At 38.1% G+C, this 22699-nt stretch overlaps 4 protein-coding genes across 7 annotated transcripts; 1 reads left to right on the top strand and 3 right to left on the bottom strand.

Moving 5' to 3' along the window:
- Window positions 1-321: 321 nt before the first annotated feature.
- LOC145890671 (uncharacterized) lies at window positions 322-13915 on the top strand. 4 transcript variants are annotated; one of them, XM_082981801.1, is made up of 26 exons: window positions 322-481; window positions 912-1045; window positions 1331-1426; window positions 1869-1928; window positions 1994-3626; window positions 3735-7139; window positions 7312-7440; window positions 7594-7812; window positions 7868-7987; window positions 8052-8276; window positions 8345-8415; window positions 8473-8577; window positions 9593-9838; window positions 10076-10153; window positions 10222-10332; window positions 10417-10557; window positions 10910-11098; window positions 11159-11227; window positions 11400-11526; window positions 11586-11724; window positions 11791-11989; window positions 12089-12156; window positions 12218-12321; window positions 12388-13011; window positions 13539-13582; window positions 13639-13915. In XM_082981801.1, the coding sequence occupies exons 1-26, from the start codon at window positions 373-375 to the stop codon at window positions 13783-13785; spliced, it is 8592 nt and encodes a 2863-aa protein (XP_082837927.1). In that variant the 5' UTR covers window positions 322-372; the 3' UTR covers window positions 13786-13915. The 4 variants fall into 4 exon arrangements, with proteins under 4 accessions (XP_082837927.1, XP_082837928.1, XP_082837929.1 ...); XM_082981802.1 differs by having other exon boundaries at window positions 7880-7987; XM_082981803.1 differs by having other exon boundaries at window positions 3831-7139.
- Window positions 13916-14059: 144 nt separating this feature from the next.
- LOC145890674 (axin interactor, dorsalization-associated protein-like) lies at window positions 14060-15857 on the bottom strand. Its single transcript, XM_082981811.1, has 9 exons — window positions 15698-15857; window positions 15585-15642; window positions 15414-15522; window positions 15276-15354; window positions 15137-15222; window positions 14955-15080; window positions 14761-14883; window positions 14343-14460; window positions 14060-14277 (listed from the first exon to the last, which is right to left on the bottom strand). The coding sequence occupies exons 1-9, from the start codon at window positions 15802-15804 to the stop codon at window positions 14178-14180; spliced, it is 906 nt and encodes a 301-aa protein (XP_082837937.1). The 5' UTR covers window positions 15805-15857; the 3' UTR covers window positions 14060-14177.
- Window positions 15858-16110: 253 nt separating this feature from the next.
- Window positions 16111-18747, bottom strand: LOC145888366 (protein YIF1B-like). The gene is made up of 9 exons (XM_082979098.1): window positions 18711-18747; window positions 18437-18509; window positions 18093-18322; window positions 17520-17624; window positions 17359-17437; window positions 17236-17293; window positions 17025-17180; window positions 16864-16957; window positions 16111-16754 (listed from the first exon to the last, which is right to left on the bottom strand). Exons 2-9 carry the CDS (start codon window positions 18462-18464, stop codon window positions 16596-16598), a joined length of 909 nt encoding a protein of 302 aa, XP_082835224.1. The 5' UTR covers window positions 18465-18509; window positions 18711-18747; the 3' UTR covers window positions 16111-16595.
- Window positions 18748-19789: 1042 nt separating this feature from the next.
- Window positions 19790-22206, bottom strand: LOC145888991 (uncharacterized). Its single transcript, XM_082979860.1, has one exon. The coding sequence runs from the start codon at window positions 21233-21235 to the stop codon at window positions 20105-20107; it is 1131 nt and encodes a 376-aa protein (XP_082835986.1). The 5' UTR covers window positions 21236-22206; the 3' UTR covers window positions 19790-20104.
- Between the last annotated feature and the right edge of the window lie 493 nt (window positions 22207-22699).

Consider the following 22699-nt stretch of genomic DNA (forward strand, 5'->3'; position numbering starts at 1 on the left):
TTAAATGCTCTCAAGGAAACGAAGAGAGACGTATGAAAAGTGAGATGAGCAAGGTGTAGATCCTGAAACGAAGGCACCTTTCGGACAAACGAAACTGGGCATTGCTGACGTGTTCTTTGTAAAGTTGCATATGCATAGCAAACACCCAATTATACACAGTTTCGCTATGTCCGATTGTAGCATGGTAGTTGCTTAAGGCTAGTCAGTAGATTTTCTCCCAAAATCTTGATGTATTTTATAAAACAAAGCAGCATCAGTATTGTTTTGAGACCTTTAAAACTAAGAAATAATCTGAACTGCTTTTGGTTGATGTAGGGTCAATGCACTTGTTTGCACATATGTAAAATGTAAGTAGGGTTTGTCAAAGAAAAGATGAATTTCGTGCTGATTGCCGTCTGTGTTGTTTTGTCATGGACCCACAAAGCCACTGGTTATGCAAAGCTTGCAGAAACCATGAAATGTGCAAATGAAGACTGCACTGGTAAGTGTTAATTATTGTGAAAAAATTTAAAAAAATAGTAAATTTTTTGTACTTTGCATGTGTGGTAATGTTGTCAAATTTGTTGTAAGGAATGTATTTTAAACTCGGATGACTTGTGTGGCAGATAAATGCATCATTCAGCCATCTTTCAGATTCAGAAAAATTAGTGGAGGGCAAAAGCCTTTAATCATTGTCAGCTGTTTACCAGAACAAGATAAGAAATTGTGCCTTATGGGTAAAGATAGTCTTGAAGTTCTAGTAAATAAAGGAAAGAAGTAAGTAAGTTTTCAAAGCACAACAATTAAGATTAGATTTCAAATTAAATTAAGTTATAGATCAAGATGTAGATCAAAGGACATAAGGTAAGGAATTATAAAAATTTGTAATGTTTTTTGTTGTTTAATGAATTGCAATGAATTTTTCGTTGCAGAAACTGTATCGCAAGGAAAGGCAAAGCTTGCGTATTTGCCCAGGGATAGCAAGTTCCTTAAACTCAAGAAAGGGGATGTTGTATTGGTCAAAGGAAAAAAGGCTGGGGAACAAACTGAATTGTGGGGAGGGGAGGTAAGATTTCTTTTACAAACGTCGAATCTATGATTTAAAAATGTAAACAATTAAATATTGTTGTTATGCCAAGGCCATCTACATTATGATTTTGCTTGTATATCCCTATTGATAACTATTTTTTTACGAAAAATAATGCTTACGATTATACAAACAAGCCATAATTTTGCCCTCATTTGCTTTTGGTATTGCTTTCAATATAAAGGTAACTAATTCTGGTCAAAACATATGTGTTTTTTGTTCATTTAACATTATTTTTTTGCATGTTTTTTTAATTTCTTTTAGGTTCTGGGTAGTGAGATTTTTGGTTTCTTTCCCAGCGCTTTTATCAAAGAGTTTATGATAATTCACCAAAACCCTTCAGTGATTGTCAATATAAAGGTGAAAAAAAGGGTTAATGCTTGACCATGCTCATCTTTATACATCTAATTTACTAACTTTCTCATTGCTTTAATCATCATCGAAAAAATTAGTTGGTGTTGGTGGTTAAGGTTTGAGATCAGATACTGTTTGGGTGATTGATGTTGCATTTCTTACATGCAACATATACTGCAATGTATACCAGTAGTTTTTGAAGTACGAACTAGTCATTGGACAATTTTTTTTGTTAACAACTGAAGTATATGCATGTTTGATGCAAACAACTCTAACATACTCTGGTGCATGGACTATTTTTACAATTTTTCATGTTTTTATTTCACAGACTGTGTTGAATTTTGAATTCATTCTTTACCAAATAGTACATACATGTTGCATGTGATTTACTAACATTGATATCTGTTTGGCTGCTGCAGGACTAAATCTGTTTTTGTGATTTTGTTAGAAATTTTTAGACCAAGAAAATGGCGTGGAAGAGCTGACATCATTGTCTGGAGAGGGACCTGTAAGTAATTAAGCACAAATATTTTGTTTGGGACCATGCTAAATGTTATTATTATTTTTTTTCAGAAAATAACAATAGATAAAAAACAAAAGGACAACAACACAATAGAGGCTGAGAAAAATGTTGAAACGACCGAGGATGCTCCAGCATCTACCAACCCTATTTCTGCTGAGACGAAAGACATGGATGGAAAAGATGCTGCTGAACCTACAGCCTCCAGCAATGACATTGATAGTAGTTTGCATGGAGACAAAGAAAACACAGAGAAACCTAATGATGAAACAACACAAAATGATGCCAAAAACAATGAAGAAAGTAAGGAAAAATCAAATGAAAAACTGGATAAAGACAAACAAGAGACAGAGGATGGTGAAGCAGTACATGTTCCCACCACCCCAAGTGCAGAAAAAATAGAAAAGGGGGTAAGTGCTGAAAGTGGCAACCCTGAAAGTCTTCAATCAAATAAAGATAATTCAAGAAATGAGACAAGTGATAATTCAGCAGTTGAAGGTGGTGCTAACAAGGAAAATGGGGACAAAATAACCTCAAACAACGAAGTGCCTGAGTCAGTTGAAAACAATGAGCACACAGAGGCGTCCAAAGAAAAGGAAGAGATTTTAGAAAAAGAAACTTCTGATGTAAACAAACCCAACAATCAACAAACTGAAAACGATGTAGCAGAAGTCCAAAAAGAAGACTCTTCAACCTTCAGTGTTGATTCAAAACAAGATAAATCTGAAGACTTGCAAAGCATAGATGCCAAAGTACCTTCTGAAGAACATGATGATAATCAGAGCAATGTTGATGTCAGCGAACAGGAAAAAGAAACGAACAATGAAATTCCTGCTCAATCTGGTGATGTACTGCCATCAAGTGATGGTAATGGTGAGGTAGACATTGTCAATGACAATAATCTTAATGACATGAATGAAGATAAAGAGAAACATGTAAGTGAATCAGAAACAACTAAGAAAAGTCCTGACCAGGAAATGATGCCCGAGCAAGATCAGGATTACATAGACAAAGGTGAAACTGAAGAACATTTAGACAACGTCAATTCTGACAATGCTGGGGAGAGCAAAAAATCAACTGAAACCACTGCAAGCATCGAAAGCAATGAAAATCAAGACAATGTCACAGCAGCATCAGAACATGAAGCTGATAAAACGCAGGAGGAAAAAGATGAAGTTCTTGAAATTGCCGATAAAAGCAATATTGAGGAAGATAAACAAGCGCAAAATGTTCATACTGAATCTGAGGAAAGTAAACCAAAAACCCTCGAAACTGAAGAAATACTTCAAAATGATCATGATCTTAAAAAAGATCTGGAAGTTGGTGAAAATGCTCCTAAAGATGAAAGAACACAAATAGAAGTGAACTTACTAGAAAAAGATAAAAATGATACACTCTCAGAGCCAATAGGAGATGAAGAAAAACATGTTACAACAGAAGAAAAAGTAAAAATTGATGAACTTGCAGAACCAGAACCAATCAGCGAACTTCAAACAGAGCCACCAAGTGATGATGCTGTTGAAAGCATTAAAACAAATAATGCAGATGACACCTCTGAACCCAAATCACAAGATCCTCAACCTGAGTATTCATCTGAAAGTGAAAAGGAAACTGATGATCTGAAAGTCCTAGAACCTCCAGAGAAAGATGAAAGTGAAAAGGAGCCAGAAGAAAATCTTGATACAGGTATGGGTGATGATGTTGTGAGCTTGCCTAATTTGCATGTTGTGGATGATATGTCTTTTGTTGTGCCAAATTCACAGCATGCTGGCAATGATTTTATTCCTTTTGTAGAAAATGTGGGTGGCAATAAAAGCTTGTGGAGTGACCATGAGTTGTTGCAATATTTTTTCAAATCCAAAACGCCATTGGATGTTTATTCTTATCCAGAACAAACAGATGAAGTTGTGGTTGTTGTGGAAACCGATGAACCAAATATCAAGGCAACAAAAGTTAAAGTTGTTGAATCTGAAGGTGATGAACAGAAAAGTGAAGAATTTGATGAAGCAGCATTCCAGGAATTGAGAAAAGATCTTGAAGGATTAAAAGAAGAAAGTGGCGAAACAAAAGAACACCATGTCGATGTTAAAGAACAGGAAAGAGTGAAGACTGTAATGAAAGATAAAGACAATATCAAGGGCTTCCTTGAGTTGAAAGAAGAAATGCTTGAGTTTACAAATGACATGGACACATTGTATGGAATGCAATATGTTGCCAATAGTTCCACACATGGGAAACAAGAAACAGAAGACACCTTGCCATCCGACTTGCAGGAGGAGCATGAAAATCTATCGCAAGATATGGAAAAGGTATTGGATGAAAAGCGGAAGACAGAAATTGATGCAGCTGTCATGAAAGAAAAAGCAAATAGTTTAGATGATGATGATGTCGAAACTGAAGTGGTCGTGGAGGAATCTGAAAAAAATGATCCAGCAATACAATCCAATGAAAATGATGATACTAATGATGCAAGTGATGATCAAAACAGTGATACTGACGAGGAGTTAAGTTTAAAAGAAGATACAAAAAGTGAGTTACGTGGAAATGAAGACAACACTGTTTTACCACATGAGAAAAGTGACGTAAATTTACAAAATTCTGACGAAAACATTGATTCCAAAGATGTCAACAAAGATCAAGCATCAGTCATACAGGAAAAGCAGGAAACAAACGAACCTTTGGAAAATACAAAATTAAAGCAAAATGAAACTGAAAAGAGTTTTATTGATTCCAGTGAGGATGTGGCTGGGAATGGTAGCGAAATTCTGGCTGGTGCAGGTGAAGATTTTCAAACCCCAGATGTTGGTGAACAACAGGAAGAAACTGCACCCTCCCTTGAAGATGATAATATTGAGTTGGAAAATGAGGTGAAACTCCAAATTGAGGAAACTGTTGATTCGGATGCACTACTAACAAAACAGGAGTTACTAAAACCTGGGAATGATATTGATCCTAACAATGAGGTTACAAAAGATGCACCCGATTTAACTAATTCCAAGATGGACATTGACTTGGAAGACAGCGTGGAACAACTGCCAGATGCTGATGGAGCTCTGAAGGATGAAGAACATGAAAAACAACAAATTACTGATGGGGATAAACATGAGAAACCTGATGACGAATCTGTACTCAATGAAGCAGTTGACTTTGAGGAGCATCAGGACCAAAATAATTCTACAGAACATGACAACAGATTAGAAAAAGATGATAAAGAAGTCAGTCCAGAAAAGTTTGAGGAACAGCAAACCATGCAGGAAGATGAAATGCCCAGCTCTGAGACTGAAAAAGATCCTGGTGTTGAGTACGATAAAATCAAATCAGCCAAGGATGATACATCAGAATCAGAAAGTGCAAAGGAGATTCTAGATGAACTGCCAGAACAGAACATTAAAGATACTCCAGTGGAAACTTTAGATGGCTTCCCTGACAAAAGTGGAAGGCTACAAAGTGATTCTCCGGAAAAAACGGAATCTGCGGAAATTAGTGTTACAGAATCACAGCATGAAGAGGAAGATACAAACACACTGAGCTTTGATGTTTTGCCATCTGAAGAAACTACGGCTGTTTCTGATGATGATGATATTGTGATTGAATCAAGTAGTAATACACTTCCACCAAAAGAAACTGAAGATGAAGAGACTGGTGAAAATGAAGAAGACGATGTTGCCAAAGAAAAAATGCAATTTCTTGAGGTGGAATTAAAGGCAAAAATGGAAGATGAGGCAATGTTTGTAAATGAAACATACCATGATGCTATTGACCTTCGTTCTAAACTGGGTAGCATTGTCAAGAAAATAAAAGAAATAAAACAGGAGCCAGGGATAAACTCAAACAACCTTGTCTCAAGTGAAGCTAGAGATTTAAAACAGCGACTTCAAAGTCTTGAAACACAGTTGGGAAATTGGAAAGAAATGGAGGAAAATTTGGGCAAAAGTGTGAAAGAGGAAGAGATCCAAAGTCGAATTGCCAAACTTGAGGAAAGCCTTTTAAAGCGTGACCGCCAGGAAGATGACCTTTTTCAAGCTCGCAGAGAAGCATCCGTTTTAAAATTAAGAATTCAAAAACTTGAAAGAATGTTGCATGAACAAAGATACAAGCCAGAATCAGACTTTGTTGAGTTGGCTGAAAAATTGAAAACAGAGTTGGAGGAGCGCAAGGCAACAGAAACCAAGGCTGTGGAGGAAACTGTCAATGAAACAGATTTACTAAAATACAAACTTAGTGAGTTGGAGAAGCAGCTGGAGGAACAAACCTTTGAAAATGATGACACAATGGAACATGTGAAAGAAGAAGCTGAGCTTTTAAAAAATCGTTTGTCTTCACTAGAGAAAGAAATCCATCAGCGGAAAAGCAATGAGGAGAATTTAAAAACCTTATCTATAGAGCGAGAGGAAGCACTGCTTGGAAGGATTTCAACTTTGGAGTCAGAATTGGAACAAAGAAAAGAAGACGAAGGAGCTATTTTGTCAAATAAAAAAGAAGCTGCACACCTCAAAGAAAAGCTTTTCAGCTTGGAAGAACAACTGAAAATGGCCTTGGAGTCAAATAATCCTGAACTCGGGGACAAACTAAAGATACTTGATGAAGAGTTGCAGTCAAGAAAACTTGCTGAAAAGGAATCCCTTGAAAAATCACAGCAACAGTCTGAGCAGCTACAAGAAAAAATTGACAATTTAGAGAAGATGTTGCAGGAACAAAAAGATACATCACTCGACAATAAACATGTGGAAGAGGTTAATTACCTGAAAAATAGCCTTTTAGGAATCCAAGAAGATCTTAATAAGCGCTTAGAAAAGGATGTCGTTCAGTCACAGTCAACAAGTGAAAAAGAACAGCAAATGGAAAACCGCATCAAACAACTTGAAGAAGAATTGCATCAAATGTCAGCTAAAGAGAAGCAAGTTACATCCAATGCAGCTGAGACGGAACTGTTGGTTGCTCGTATCAAGGAACTGGAAAAGCAGATGCAAGATGTTGGAGACAGAAAGCTGAGGAAAGAGGATATAATGGCTGTTTTTCAGGAAGGTAAAGATGATAAAATTGAACCCCAACCAGAAGAGAGTTTTTTTCAAGACATGTGGGGAATTATGAAATCAAAGCAACAGTGCAAAGCTGCTGACCTGGATGCCCTCTCTGTAGATGGAAAAATCAACTCCTCCAATATATCAGCAAATGAAGAAGATATTTCTGAAACATCAGGTAGTTCGCAACAGATAAATGCTGGTATATCATATGTTGTATTTGTCAAGACCGGAAAATTATTTTCTTAGTTTTAAAGCATTTTGAAAGTACTATCTTGTTTTTATTTTATGCATGGTTTTGTTTGTTTTCTATTTGTGTATCTGTGTGAACTAATTTTTTTCGTGTGAAGAGTGCATGGTAGAAGAAGAATACCGGGTGCGCTGTGGTGTCGGTAGCTCTTCACAGACAATGTGCAAATATCTACAGTGTTGTTGGTCCTCCCACGAAAAATCATCAGTTCCAACCTGTTTCTTTTCACGTATGGGTTTAGTTCTAATGTCTTGTCCTTTGAAATTTGTGAAGTTTGCTGCTTAGCAACTAATTAGCATTAATTTTAATTCCCTTCTTTCTTGGTTCATCTTTATTTTCTTGTACAAATTCTACAACAATATATTTTTGTGTGGTATTGCAGGCAGTCAAATGGGCAAAATAAAGAAAGGTCTTTCTAATGAAAAGTCGCCTGATGCAAAGCCTGAAAGTTCAGGAAAAGAAGAGGTTATAAAGCAAGAAAAAACTTACAATAAACTACACGAGGGTCAAATGGTGGATTGGGATGAATCAGTTGACAGTAATGAAAAAAAGACTTCAACTTGGGATGAATCAATAAATGTTGATGAAGGACAAAATAATGGTAATTTTAAATGTCAATGGGTAATTGTGCATGTAGTATAATTATTATTGTGTAGTGTTTAATACAGAGAAAAATGAAACATCTCATGAAGTCGAAAAAGAAAGCGAACCAGAAATTGCAGAGAAATTGACAACAAATGAAACGGCTACTACAACTCATGAGCCATTGGCAGAAGGTTAAAAGGCAGCAATTGTGTATTCAAATTCATTGTCACTTAATATTGAATTGATATATAACAGAGATTAAAGAGGGGACCAATGATACAGATGGAAAATCTAAAGATGTTACTTCTGAAATGAATGAAAAAACAGATGAAATTACAAAAATTTTTGAAGAAATACCTGAAAAAGCATTAGAGCACGATGTCGAAGAAATGATTGAAATAGATGTAAATGGTGTGCAAACTCCAAGTTTTGAAAATGAGCAGTCAGTCAGTTTGGATCAGCCCGAAACTGATGAAAAAGGTCACTTTGATTTACAAGTGAATGTTTTGCACTAGAAATTTAAACTAAACCTTAAATGTTGTTTTTAGAACCAGAATTGAGTACTGAGAAAAGTGACTTTGAAGAAGTGCATCACCTAGATGACAAAGTGCATGAAATGGTAGTCACTTTGTCAAAATTGTATGTATTTTTTAATTATGTTTTATTTGGTGTGTAGGAAGAGGCAGAGGAAAATTTGCAAAGCGTTGTTGTCAAGCTTTTTATTTTGTTCGGTCAGCTTCCATACGACTTGATATACGTATTTGTTCCTCTGGGACACTGGGTAAGTGTTAACAATTTGTTGTGTTTTTGTACAAGGTATTGCAACGCCTAACAATAGAGTTATGAGCCACCTATTATGTCCAACGTTGCAGTATACAAGTGTAATTGAACAAACAACAAGTAATATTGTCCGAATGAATAAGCATTTTTAAAAGTTTAAATTATTGCGCGAATAAATGAAGCGACGTTCCGCTTCAAGCACTTTCTATGCCGGATACCATGTTCAGCTGTGTGACCTTTGACCTACGCGAGCTCTCCACGCGAGAACCGTGATGTGTCAATATCGGTGACAAGACAAACTTGTACCACGCGTGGCTGCATCTCGTTCCGGTCAAACAAATAACAAGTTTTTGTGAGGTGATGCAGTTGGCGTCGTATTGAGTTGGTATTTAAATGCACTGAATAAACACAATTAGGGAAGTGAAGCGTAAGGTGGCAGTTACTACAACTGTTTCTTGAATTTTAAACAGACAAGATTGAGATATAGCCTGCTGGTGGCTTTATGTTTAAGTGTGTGTGGTTATGCAACCATTTTTTTTGTTTTAGTTTTTATTGAACAGGATTTCTGGTTGTTTACAATATTAGACTGGCATTACAGCAAACAAGAACATGTGTAAGGCTATTTAAAAAAAAATCCCTTTTTTGTTGTGTTTCGCTTAGAGCAAAGCTGCCTGTAGTAAATAATATATCCTGTGTGTGCTGCTAATATATAAACATATATATATATATATATGGATTCTGCTATGCATCAATCATTAGGTATTGCTTTTAAATTATCCTGTGATAGAGCTACAGAAAAGTTAGATCTTGTAAGTACAAAAAATATGGAAAAATAACTTTATGTTTGTGATAATATGCCTTTCAATTGTTCTCTAATAATGGATATTTTTGCCCTGTAGCATTTGAAAAAGTCTTATGTGACCGGTGCCCAATAAATTTGCGCTTCTTGGACAAAATGTCTGGCTGCAGGCCTGTGTATTTAAACTTTTAACAACTTCTTATCTTGATTTTTACAGTGGCTTTCACTGCTTCCCGATGAATATCAAGATGACTTGTTGGGAGTTCCATGGCATATTGTTTTATCCTCAACTGTCATTGGATTTGTTTTGATGTGGATACTTTTGTGGAGATTAGGTGTATCCAAACGAAAAAGAAAGGTTGCAAATCTCAGCGAAACAGTTGTTGAATTGAAAAAACAATTGGAAGATGTTGTTAGTGAAAAGCTTACGAAGGAGAATGAGTTAAAAAATTCCCAATCGCAGGTAATTGAATGTAACTTTCACATACATGTGTGTTGCAGCTATATGTCTGCACTCTAATTTAGATGTGGACAAGATGCATATATTTCATGTGCAAGAATTCTTCTTGCCTCCAATTGAAAGTTTTACCGAAAAATTATAAATGCAATGCATAACACTAGTGTTATTATTATACCACTACATAGTGCAAAATAGAACATATGTATTGTGAATTGTCCCCTCAAATGACCCTCTTTCTAGCTTGAAGAAAAGTCACAAGCTGCACAGATTAGAGAACAAACATTACGCAAACATGAAGAAAGCATCGGAGAACTTAAAGTAAGTTTTTCACATTATGGGTTAAAACCTAACAAGTAACAGGCCTTGTCTCACCATTTCAATTTTAGGACCAGCTAACTCTCCTTCAGCATGACTACCAACAATCTCAAGACAAATTAACAACTTATGATGCTCAATATAAGCAGGTGTTCGATGACAAGGAAAGAATTATCAAAGAGGTGTGCATTTCAAGATGAAAGATTTTTCCAAATTGTGTGTATGTGTTATTTGACAATAAGCTTAAAACCTCTTCTTGCATGCAGTCTCAGCATATATCACAAATGGCCAAAGAGGGAAAATCAACAATCTCGGAACTTGAAAAGTCTGTGGCACAGCTGAAAACTGACCTTCAAGAGACTAAAAAAGAGAAAAAACATCTTGAAGAAACAATACAAGACAGTCGGGTATGTGTGTCAAGCTAGGTTTTTTTTTCACTAAAAAATTTCTGTCAAATGACTGAAATGCCAGCAAAAATTTAGGATTTTTTCAATTTATTTTGGTCATTTATGACAACGAGAATTATAAAAACACATCGGGGGCAACACAAAGGGCATTTTCACCTCACGATGAGACGCTCAAATAATCTACCAGTCAATTTCCTTTGGGACATTGTGTCCGAAACAGCTTTTATTTTTTGTGACATTTCTAAAAAAATTGGGTCAATGTCAGACAAATGACACAAAAAAAACCAGGTGTTAAGTTAAAAGATGGTAAAATTGTGGTGTCATATGTTCAATATATGTTCGGTATGTTCAGAAACGATCGAAAAAGGAAGGGAAACAACTTGAGGAAAGACAGCAAAAAATTGACCAGTTTAAGAAACAAAAAGATGGGCTGTCAAGTGAGGTGGAAGAGCTAAATAAAAAACTTGCTTCTCTAAACAGTGAGAACCAATCAACGAAGCAGGAGGTTGATGTGCTTAAAGACTGTCTTCTTCAATTTAAGGTAAGGGAGTTTTTGCTTTGAAGATGCCAACATGTGAATCAATTTGTTTTTTTTATAAAGGGTATACAAGATGCTTTGGCTGAAGATGGTGATGAAGATTTAACAGTTGATGAAATAAATGAAAAACAAGTAACCTGAAACATGTGTTTCTTCTGCATATTCATGATAAAAATTTTCAGTTCCTCTAATTTATTCATAAATTTAAACATACTTTGCTCTGAAAGATAAATGTGACACTATTTGGTAAATGTGTTGCTACTAGATATGCTGTTAAAAAAATTTCAATTCTCTGTGTTTGCAGAAAGAAAAAATGAAGAACCTGATTGATGTGGCAGGAATACAGCGCCGTCTAAAACAGACTGAAATTGACAAATCAAGGGTGAACTTTGAACTGGAAGCTGAAAGAAAGTCAAGGGAAGAAACTGAAGGTATGTAATTGTGGAAAACTTTCTTAAACTGTTACGTCCATTTTCATATTTTTGTCCAGCACGCATTGGTAAACTTGAGGCAAAATGTGAAAATGAAAGGACAATAAAGGCAAAAACTGAAAGAGACTTACAATTACTGCAAGCCAAGTTGAATGTGATGCAGGAGTTTTATGCCAAACGAGAGGTTGAAATGCAAGGGTAAGTGCAAAGCATCAAAGTCTGCAATCATTCTCACTTTGCACTCAAAACCATTTTGATTTACAGTAAACTGGGCAAAGAACAAACCCAAAAGGAAATGCAACAGTCTCAGTTAGCCGAGCAAGGTGACCAAACTGAGAAGCTCCTGGAACAACTGCAAGTTTACAAACGAATGAATGAAGAAGCAAAGAAGGAATACGAAGAAGCAGAAAAACAGAGGAAGGGGGAAATCAGTCAATTTGAGAAAAAGGCTCACTCAAATTGGGTATGACTTGTAAAAGTAACATTGTAAGAGGTGTAAAATGTATGTGTAAAAATATGTGTTAAATGTACAGTTACTAATATTTGTATTTGTTTTTTTCAGTTGGCAAGCCGTGAGGCAGAAAGAAAGTTAGATGAAGCAACTCGTGAATTGAGCCATTTGCGCATAGAGTAAGTTGTTTGCATTTCCTGCAGAACTTAAATTATTTCTCATACTCTGTTTTGTGGTTAGATTGGCTGACTACCAGCAACGTATTCGTGAACTAGAAGAACGAGAACCAATTATAATACGACCCAGACCAATGCCACCCCAAGGTCCATTTCCAGGAAGACATGGTAAAAACTGTTGTTTGGATACACATTACACATACTTGAGCTTAATTTATAACTTAAATATTACAGGTCATCCACAAAGTCCACTGCCAATTAGAAATGGACCAATGAGGGAACATGCCACTCCTCCACCAAGAGACAACAGACGAAGCCCAACAGGAAGCTTGCAAGATGAAATGAGACATCATTCCAGACCTAGCAGGCCTCCTAGCGTCCCTAGTCATACTGAACGAAGACCACCATCCCAGGGTTTTCCAGACCTAAATGTTTCTGCACCACCAATGAGACGGGGACCACCCTCATTGCGAGATGGTTCACCTCCTTCAGTGATGAGGGACGGTCCTCCACCAATGATGAGAGATGGTCCTCCTCTAATGATGAGAGATGGTCCACCATCAATGATGAGAGATGGTCCACCATCAATGATGAGAGATGGTCCACCACCAATGATGAGAGATGGTCCACCATCGATGATGAGAGATGGTCCGCCATCAATGATGAGAGATGGTCCACCACCAATGATGAGAGATGGTCCACCACCAATGATGAGAGATGGTCCACCACCAATGATCAGGGATGGTCCACCACCAATGATCAGGGATGGTCCACCACCTATCAGAGGTGGTCCTCCTCATGCCATTAGAAGTGGCCCTCGTATGAGAAATGGACCACCAGGAAGACCAACGCAACCAGGTAATAACAACAGCAGGATTGTTAAGTTGCAAAATATAAACAGATATAATGCATGTTTTGAGAATAAAAAAACTGGCCAATACTGTTATTAACATTGTCATGTTTAATACATTTTGGCAATAACTTATGCTGTCATCAGTTTGACCAGTCGCTGCCCAATAAATCATGTAAACCCTGTTGTTGAGGCTAAAATATCTGATCCTAAAATTGCTACATTGTGACCGCCTTACATATCTTGTTTTGGGTGAAATGGTTCCCTCAGTCCATTGCTTTCTGTGTATTATGTACTGCTACTTTTTATCTGCAAGCTTGTGTGGCATTTTGTTTTATCACCACGCTGTCCTATGCATGACAAACGAAACTTCTGTAAACGTTAGGAGGCATAGGTTATTGCAGAAACATCTTAAACATGACAATGTTAATAATAGTATGGGTGATGGGCCATTTTTTTATTCTTAGGATTACGAGTATGAGAAAATCCGTGATTTGTGTTCCTAATGCATTTTGTTATTGAACTATTTTTGCAGATTCTGGCCCGATGACTTCATCTCCATACATGGACAGGCCCATGGTAAGTTTTGTCATGAGTTTTTACCAACATGCATATTAATTATTGAACGTTACAAGATTCCTGCTTCGGAGTCCCCTTTACGCCCACCTCCCCCACCACAAGGTCCGTATCAGGCCTCATCTCTTCACTCCCATACACACCCTGACAAACTCCACCCAAATCAGCCACCACCTGGAAGACAATACAACCAGGACATGATTTGATAAATTTTCCAACCCTGGTGCATTACAGCAATGGATTTTGTCAGTATGTTGTCAATTACTGCTACCAGTGTTTAAAATGATGAGGACAGTGCCAATTTTGTGTTGTTTGTTCTTTCTGCCACTGAATTTCTGCACACAATGACACACAGGGGTGAACTTTGTGTCAACCTAATTGGATATTGTGCAATTGCATGGTAAATTCTGTTTTTCGTGTGCAATACTTTACCTGTTGTGCGGTGCATAGAAAAGTAGGTGATGATAATACTAGACAATGTCGGTGTGGTATGCATAGCAGTGCATTTGGTCAGTTTTATTTGCAAAGATAAAAAAGCGTTTTAGAATACTGTAATAAAAGAGTATGCAACAAAATTAAGTGCATTGCATGAATTGTGTCAGTGCTGCTTCTCCAGGGATAGGTTAAGATGTAAATAGAGTGGCTTGTTGGTCAGCAATGTCAGCTTTTTTCGACGGTTGTCGTAGGGTTTTTTGTATCTGTAAAAATAAATGCACAATGGACTGCAATTCCTTCGGTAGTTTGTAGCATAATTCCTGCTTACAGTTCAATTACACAGGGTCCAGGCTTTAGCTCATCTGTCTCCATGAAAGCGTAACACTTCAAACTGGTGGCTCTTCTTTTTGGCTTGTAATGATGCAGCTCAAATACTACTCCAGTTCCTGCCAAAAGTGTCAAATAAAAAAACAAAACCACTAGTACAGAGTTTCTTAACCTTTTTTGGTTCACGAACCCCTAAAATATTCTTTGAAAAGCTATGGACCCCTTTGCAAGAAACACATTGCAAATGTCGAAAAATTTAAATTCGTGGACAGCGAAACCTTATGGACAGAGGAAAATACGTGGATTTTTGGAATAATTGTATTTCGTTTCATGGACCCCTTAATGCATCTTCTCGGACCCCTTGGGGGTTCATGGACCCCAGGTTAAGAACCCCTGCACTAGTAGTTAACCCAACCAACCTTTTGACATTTTCTCCAGGGGAATTTGCAAGTAAACATTAACATCATATGTCAAATAAGTGTCATTTCTGTTGGACGGTGTTGGTGTTGTTTGTTTTTGGCACAATTCAACACCACTGAGATCTTAAAATATAGATGTACAGTTGAAGTCTCTATCATGAGTTATTCATAACCTCCACAAAACACCCACTAACCTCGACATGCAACTGTAATTACAGGATCTATGTGACCTGCAGCACCTTTTAAGCCAATCTTCACAATATTTACAGTGACCAGTGTCAAACCTGGCTCTACAAAGGGCTTTGGAAGGAGGGAATTTACTATTAAACATAAAATTAATAAATGACAGACAGTGTCAATAACATTGATCACAAACATTTGTCTTGACTGGAAACAGTGGTGTCCGCTGGGTCTTCACTTTTGGCTTCATTTAACTGAGTATTACCAGCTGCTTGTTGTTTTCTAAAAAATAAGAACGTGTACATATAAAAAAGTTTATTCTCACCCAAAAGTACCTTAATCTATCAACAGGAGCTGTTAATTCCTTGGGCAAACGTTGTAGGGAAGGTGAGGAACTTTGAAAACTTTCCAGGACTAAAAAGAAGATTTTTTTGCCTATATGGAAATAAGGAGACAGTAGGTGTCATGCGCACCCTTTATTAATGGTTTCACATCCTCCAACCGAAGTTCCTCTTCATCTTTGCCTTGCATAAGAAAGTTTGCTCTTATTTCCAAGCATGAGGCAACTTTTGATAAGGTTGTCTAAGAGTAAAAAATGTCCTTACAACATTTTCTCAACTGACATGGAATAAATTTTGTACTACCTTGCTTTCTTCGTCCACATGCTCACTGGCCAAGCTTCCTTTAATGTTTTTTATAAGTCTGTACATGAAGATCAGATTACATATTCCATTGCTGTAACTTAACCTCATCTTACCGTGAATATTCATCTCCTGCTTCAACGAGCTGGCCCCACGAATCAAAGTCCGTTGCTTTTTTAAGGCAAGCAACCCACTTTTCTGCCAGTTGGTCTGTGTGCTCCATTTTGACAAAATTAAACTTACATTACTGCATATACCCCATGCCTAACACACTTTCTACCTGTGTACATTGTAAAACATGTTTGTCAGTAGATAAGAGTACAAAGCTGCAGATGATCACGCCAGCGCTATTTTCTGACCAACGCAGTAAAAAAAATATCTAACCAATGCGTTGGACGCGTACCTTGTACACGGTTCACTGGTCGCATTTTTTCACAATGTAAATAAATAAATACTGCTGTTATAAACCGTTTGTTGACAATTCTCCAAATATTTTAGCTTAATTGGTCGATGTTCTTTAGTTACGTTTTTTATTGTTTACTGATATGTATCAGTAATACAGAAGGTGTTAAAACAACAGTAGTTCACACAGGCAAGTAATATTTTATCCTAATCTTCACCACTAACAAGCAAGCAAATGTATTTGAAGCAAGCAAATGTATCTCTTCTCTGAAAAAAGTGGTAGCACCCAATCACAACCTTATCAAAACCACAGAAATAGTCATTTCCATAAAAGCAATTTGCAGATTTTCGTTAAATTTATATAAGAAGTTACTATGTGATTTATATAGTGATAATTAACCCTCTTGGTCAAGAGTCGCATTTAGTGCAAAGACATTGCATGTGTTGAAACATTTCATTGCTGGTCGTTAAAGAAGGAACAACAGTAAAGATTTTGTTTACATTTTTAACATAATGCACATGAAAGGGGAAACATGCAAGCAAAAGCCTAGTATCTTTCTCTGGGCAAACTCGTGCTCAGGGCAAGTTGGACTTTCCATCATGAAGCTTCACTTAGGGCGTATAACCCACCAAATGACGGGTCAACCAAAACATAAAAAATGGCTGAATAATTGCAATAATAAATGTAAGATACATTCTTCGAGTTCCACCACTTTGACCAAAACCGTCTGTTGCTGAATGTGGCAGAATTTTAAGACGAAGACTTTTTACCTGAAATATGTGTGCATAATAATAATATACCCGGGCAAAATATACTCGGCCTCAAATATTTAAGTTGTAGGACGGTAATGTACATTTTGGAATATTGAAACAAACTTACCAAAAAGTATCCAATTGAGATACTGGCATAAAGTAGTGCAATCCAGTATCCATATGAATGAAACAAAAATCCGCAAATAACAATGGCAATCATCCTAAAAACCCATCATTAAGCTATTTACAAAGAAAAATTACAGTAAATTTCAGAAAAAGTGTATTCACCCAACATATTTGTATCCTGAAAAGGCCAAAACATCCCAAGTTGACAGATCAGTCCTGGCATTTACTAGGTAAAGACTAAAAACAATTATGGCCACTTCAATTGCCATCCAAACAAGAGCACTGCTGGCTTGGATACCAAGTTCCTCTGGGGTAAATCTTCACAAAAACTTTGTACTTAATTTAATCCACAGTATTTGGGACAAAAGCTTACTTGTCAGTCAATCCAAGAGAAATTCCAGCCAACAACAAGTATGTCACATAGGCCATGACTACATAACACCAGTGAATTAGTCATTACCAATAAAATATTGCAAAATGTTAAAAATTTTCATACCTGGTATATAGAGATCTGGGGCATTCACATCAAAACGGGGTGCAACAGGATTATCTTGTTGGTATTGAACACTCCAATCCTACATAGTATCAAAATTATATATACATGATAGAATATGCAATAGATTCATGGAATTGTAATTTGTAAAAGTCCTTTTATACCTGGTGCGTAAATGGAAAAGAAATCAAAAACAGCTTCTTGGCAACATAATTTGTGTCCACAGCAAAATAATACTTTAGTTTTGAAACAGAAATATATTTGTCCACCTGCAAATACAAAAAGTGACTAATATTAACTTGGCAGATTTCAATGTTTGTCCACAGCACATTGCTAACTTGTATTTGTTATACAAAGAAAAAAATACCACACAAAGTGGTCAGGCAATATCTCAACCTATTTGAAAACTGTTTTTTTTTTGTGTCATTTGTCTGTCATTGACCCAATTTTTTTAGAAATTTCACAAAAAATAAAAGCCATTTCGGACACAATGTCCCAAAGGAAATTGATTGTGGTAGATTATTCGAGCGTCTCATCGCTTGGCGAAAATGCCCTTAATGCCCTTTGTGTTGCCCCAGACAGCGTTTTTATAATTCTTCGCGAATTGTTTTCGAGCGGACGACAGTCAAAAACATTATATCGTAATGACCAAAATAAATTTTTGCTGGCATTTTGGTCATTTGACAGAAATTTTTCAGTAAATAAAAAAAAAACAGGTTGAAAATAAAATAACTCACATTTTTTTCTAACATTTCCTTTCCCTGGCCAGCCAAAGTCTGTCCATACTGCATGGCCATGTTCGCCATTGGGTCAGCCATAAGGTTTGCACCAGGAAACTGTCCACCAGGCATATTGTAGCCTGGTTGCTGCATGGGAACACCACTGTTATACACTCCTGGTGGAGCTTGACTTGTGTCATCAAATAGTTGAGATTCCTGTGGAGGGCCTCTCATTCGAGCTTGTGAGTCTACCGAAACAGGAAACCTTTACACATACTAAATGTGTTTAAAATACATTACATATAGGCTACACATTTAAAACAAATTTTAAGTATAAAATATGACAAAAAACAACAACATACTTGCTCTTTGCCCATAGTTAGGATCCATCTTTCTTAAAGTTACTTGTTCTATTTGAGATAACTAATCAATTACCTAAATCATCAATCGTGTGCATTAGTATAGCGGTATAGCCTAGTGCAAATTGAAAAAGTTTATCAAATTTTTTGAACAAATTGAAAATAGCTTTGAAACATCTTGTAGGTGTACGCAACATTTAACACAATACAGCTACTTCATTCTTATAAAGTCTCCACCAACAAACGTATTAAAATAGATATACACGCGTATGCAAACCTTCCACAAAATTTTGGTTTCTCATTTTGACGTGTCGTCCAAGTTCCATGCCTGGTGAAGCGAAACGGTACACTATGAAAGAGTTCACACAGAAACAGTTTTTGCTGCTTATTTGTTCTGAAGTCTGTTCCAGAACCAAAACAACAGGAATTTGTAATCGATTAAAGTACGCTCATTTATTTGGTTGTTCTCTCAAACGAATGTAGAGTTTACTTGTTGTGGACATTCTTCTAAATCAGGGACGTCCAACCTTTTTGCCTAAAGGGCCACATGCAGTTTTGGAAATAATTTCGTAGTTAACAGGGAAAAATTTCGTGGTTAACAGGGAGCCTAACAGGGAATTTATGCTCTTGTTTTCATTGCACGATATGCAAAAGCAGAAAACACACTCTGACGGAATTATGCAGACGATGTTTTACAGCGCTCTACATTTGAGCTTGAAAGAGTATAGGCTAATGCTTGTCGATCAATTGTGCTACTTGTTCATTATTGTGCCCAAATAATGATTAGTTCAATAATGATGCATTTAATACTATGAAATTTGGCAAACAAGTTTACGTAATTTCGAAAATTGCCCCACGGGCCACGCCAAACCTCTTTGTGGTACAAATGTGGCCCTCGGGCCACGGGTTGGACACCCCTGTTCTAAGTCTAAATTAGCCCATGTTCTTTTTATGCGTGAAATTTTATTCAGATAGTCAAGAAAGTTTGGTGTTTTTGTTTGTTTTCTGCATGATTTCGTATTTTGTTTGTACTGATGAGTGTCAATGACACAGAAATGGAAAAAAGCTTCAGATGCCGCCTAAGAGCCAGATGCCGAATATTCACCAACGTCTCACCAACGCATGAAGTTAGATCAGAAGGCAAGTATTATATTCCCTTTCAATACACACGAAGTTGATATTGCTGTGCGATATTGATACTGCAGCAAAAATATCTACCATGAAGATATGAAAAAAACTACCGTGATACTGTGGAAGGTACTTGTCTACAGTAACAGCTTTGCACCGTTTCATTTTCTAAATCTATGGAATTAAGGCTCAGCTTTCTCCCCGAAGAAACGCTCAATGCACACTTAATAAACTTCCACTTCTGTTTCATTTATTGTTAGTGGCGACATAAAAAAGTGTGCGAGCCGAGCAGCCCCATAGCGTGTGGGTGTTATCAAAAAGCGTGTCCTGGAGGGTGACAGCAAAAAGCGCAAATATGTACAAATAAATAGGGAACAAGGGGGTGAAACCAACACAACGAGCAAAACAAGAATATTTACACCACGAAACACAGTTGGTCAGGTCGCACATATATGTACATACTGACGTAACACTGGAAAAAATATGAAAGTCGCAATTGGAAAGGAGATGATTGTTCTGCATAAATAAGAACTCTGCGCACTTTTATTCCGTTGATTCCTGCCCTTCCTGTGAGTTTAACCGTTCGATGAGATCGACTCGTCCCACTTCCAATAGCGCGTCTCTCAACTGTTGGCGTCTCTCGGATAGTTCAACGGAATCGTCGGAACGTAGCCAGTAGGAAAACACATAGCGCATCTCGTCCTTGAAACTCTCGTATATGTCGTAGTCGACGCTTTGTATAATGACGTCGTCAACGCCCAGCTCACGGGCGACTGCTCGCCACTCGTGAGAGCGGAGGTTTGTACAGGCAAAATCCACAAGGTGCGATGAGTCGTCTGGAAGAGCGCTGTCTTCTTGACAACGGGGTATTCTCAAATCCGGGTATTCGCTTTCTTCGTCTTCGCTGTCTTCCCTTAATCGAGATTTTCCGCAGTCGAATGCAAAGATACTTTCCGAGTCGCTCTCCGCTTCCACGCCGCTATCACTGTCGCTGAAATCTTTCTTACGGCTGTGGCAACACTTGTAGGAGTGTGTTTGTGGTGACGCACAGCGGCTGATGACGTCCATAGACGCCTCCTCACCCCACGAATCCGGAGTCGAAGACCTGGAGGAGTCGGTGTTGGTTTTGCAACAACACCACACTTCGTCTTGGGAGCCTTCTTTGTGATCACAAAAGCACGGAGTTTCCTTTTTCACGGGAATGTATGGCTCGCTTAACGGGTTAAGAGACTTTGATTTTGATTTCTGGATGACAGCATTGCTTACAGCTGCCACGTAGCCGTGTACTGGACTGTTTTTTGTGCCAGTCGCATACACGACCGGATAGACGTCGGGTTGGGCGACACTTCGTACATAGACAGCCGGCTTGCAGTATAAAGGCGAAGTATAGGCCCCTGGCACGTACTGTGGACTGCAGGAATATATGGTGGGAACGTAGCGCACAGCAACCCGCGCCCTTCTAGGCGTGGGAATTACAACTTCCGCTTGTTTCTTTGATTTCTGCTTGACGTAACGCACCGGTACATAGGGCACCAACATCGGCGACAAGACGACGTACGATCCAGTGTTTTGCATTCCAGCCACTCGTGTGGGATCCACCGCTGGGTAAGGCACTCCCAAGGGTGCCGTCGGGTCCATTTGCACAACCGCCGGTCCTGCTTTGGCGGAGCTCATTTTTGGCACAGCTTTAATATCTTGGCGTTATAAATAATGCGATTTTGATATCTGAAACGTAACAAACAATAAGTTATACATTTGCCCACACAGCTGTATTAAGACACAACAAAAGAGCAAATACTGCGTTTTAACGCTGATCCCAACGCATGTGTGGAAACACCAAGCACGCAGTTAATAGGGCGTTGGTTAACCGTTTCCTGTTTCTGTGCGACGAGGGACCTAACTACACAATAGCACTGACAGTTTATCTGTGTGGCCTGTTCTTTGAAAACCCTTCCCAGCAAAACTCGTGGCTAAATTGGAGTGGGAAACGCATATCCTACCATTGTTTCTAACCAACAGGGCAACTTTGCTGACATACTATTGGAATAGCATCGTCTGTTAAACTGCTTGTCTACAACATCCAGAACATCTATAAGATTGTTAGCCGTATGTGGGATATTTGTGCAGTTCAATCCCGCACAAATCTTGTTGTCTTGTTTACGAACAACCTCGCCACACGTGGGCCGCCCACAATTCTGCGAACGCCTCTGTGTCATCTCTGCTCGGTCGCCCGAGCTAAAAATACCAAAACAGTCCATGTATTGATACAACACCTCAAAAGACAAAGATCAATAGGAACAGCTTTGATTCTCAGCAAATCCCAATCCAACCGTCTGTAACCTTACACTGGCCCGCCCCGTAGCCAACGATACCACGTTTGTTGTTAAGCGGCCCAGCCTGCCTTTTACTCACGCGGAGTCACGCGCCAAACAAAGAGAGGAGTGCGCGCGCAGTCCACGTGTTCTCATGTGACGTCAGAGTTGTACACAAGACTCCCGCCACGAGCACTTCCGTTGTGGTTGGTGCTTCTTCGTCGCTGGCGCAATCAGGCGCCAACCGAACCAAGGTCACGCGGTACGTTAGAGCGCAACAAGCTACAATTTAAAACACTTGTCATATCACACTGAATATGAAACCCATTGAAACTTTTCGCTGTGCCTTGTTCAAGATTTTGCTGTGCCTGGTTCAGAACACAGTTTTGTGCGACACGAGGTTTTTAACACCATACTTCTATAAATTCGCACCCGTTGTCGGAGTACTGTTATAGGGGGATTGGTAAGTTAAACCGTACAGCTTTCTGCAGAGTAAACCCTTTGACCACGAGTGGCGTTTCCATAGTTTGTATTGCTTTCCCTAAGCTTGTATCGTAAAAATAAAAACGTTTATTCGAAATGCTGAGCTGGCGAATTTTCGACCAACAACAAATACACACGCACCTTCGCCGAAAAACACCATCCTCGTTTTAAAAAACAAACACGCCAATGCCTACCGTCCCACGTCTGACTCAGTTCGCACCCACCGAACAAACTCAGCCGTTACTCACACCACAAACAACTACTTTGTGACGTCAGCCGCAAGTGAGTTTATGCCCGTCACACAAAGACACATCTCACTTGAATAGGTCACGAAAACGCCTTA

This window comes from Ascidia mentula, chromosome 2 (assembly GCF_947561715.1).
Source record: "Ascidia mentula chromosome 2, kaAscMent1.1, whole genome shotgun sequence".
NCBI lineage: Eukaryota > Metazoa > Chordata > Ascidiacea > Phlebobranchia > Ascidiidae > Ascidia > Ascidia mentula.

Excerpts from the sequence above, each read along its gene's own strand:
- LOC145890674 (XM_082981811.1), bottom strand. The coding sequence starts at position 15,804 with ATGGAGCACACAGACCAACTGGCAGAAAAGTGGGTTGCTTGCCTTAAA. Across the intron at positions 15,643-15,697 it reads GCAGGAGATGAATATTCACG|ACTTATAAAAAACATTAAAG; the intron begins GTAAGATGAGGT and ends CTTCATGTACAG. Across the intron at positions 14,278-14,342 it reads GGACCCTGTGTAATTGAACT|ATACAAAAAACCCTACGACA; the intron begins GTAAGCAGGAAT and ends TTATTTTTACAG.
- LOC145888991 (XM_082979860.1), bottom strand. The coding sequence starts at position 21,235 with ATGAGCTCCGCCAAAGCAGGACCGGCGGTTGTGCAAATGGACCCGACG.
- LOC145888366 (XM_082979098.1), bottom strand. The coding sequence starts at position 18,464 with ATGGATCCTAACTATGGGCAAAGAGCAA. Across the intron at positions 17,294-17,358 it reads CCCAGATCTCTATATACCAG|TCATGGCCTATGTGACATAC; the intron begins GTATGAAAATTT and ends GGTGTTATGTAG. Across the intron at positions 16,755-16,863 it reads TCTCAATTGGATACTTTTTG|GTAAAAAGTCTTCGTCTTAA; the intron begins GTAAGTTTGTTT and ends CACATATTTCAG.
- LOC145890671 (XM_082981801.1), top strand. The coding sequence starts at position 373 with ATGAATTTCGTGCTGATTGCCGTCTGTGTTGTTTTGTCATGGACCCAC. Across the intron at positions 11,527-11,585 it reads GTCAAGGGAAGAAACTGAAG|CACGCATTGGTAAACTTGAG; the intron begins GTATGTAATTGT and ends ATTTTTGTCCAG. Across the intron at positions 13,583-13,638 it reads CATACATGGACAGGCCCATG|ATTCCTGCTTCGGAGTCCCC; the intron begins GTAAGTTTTGTC and ends GAACGTTACAAG.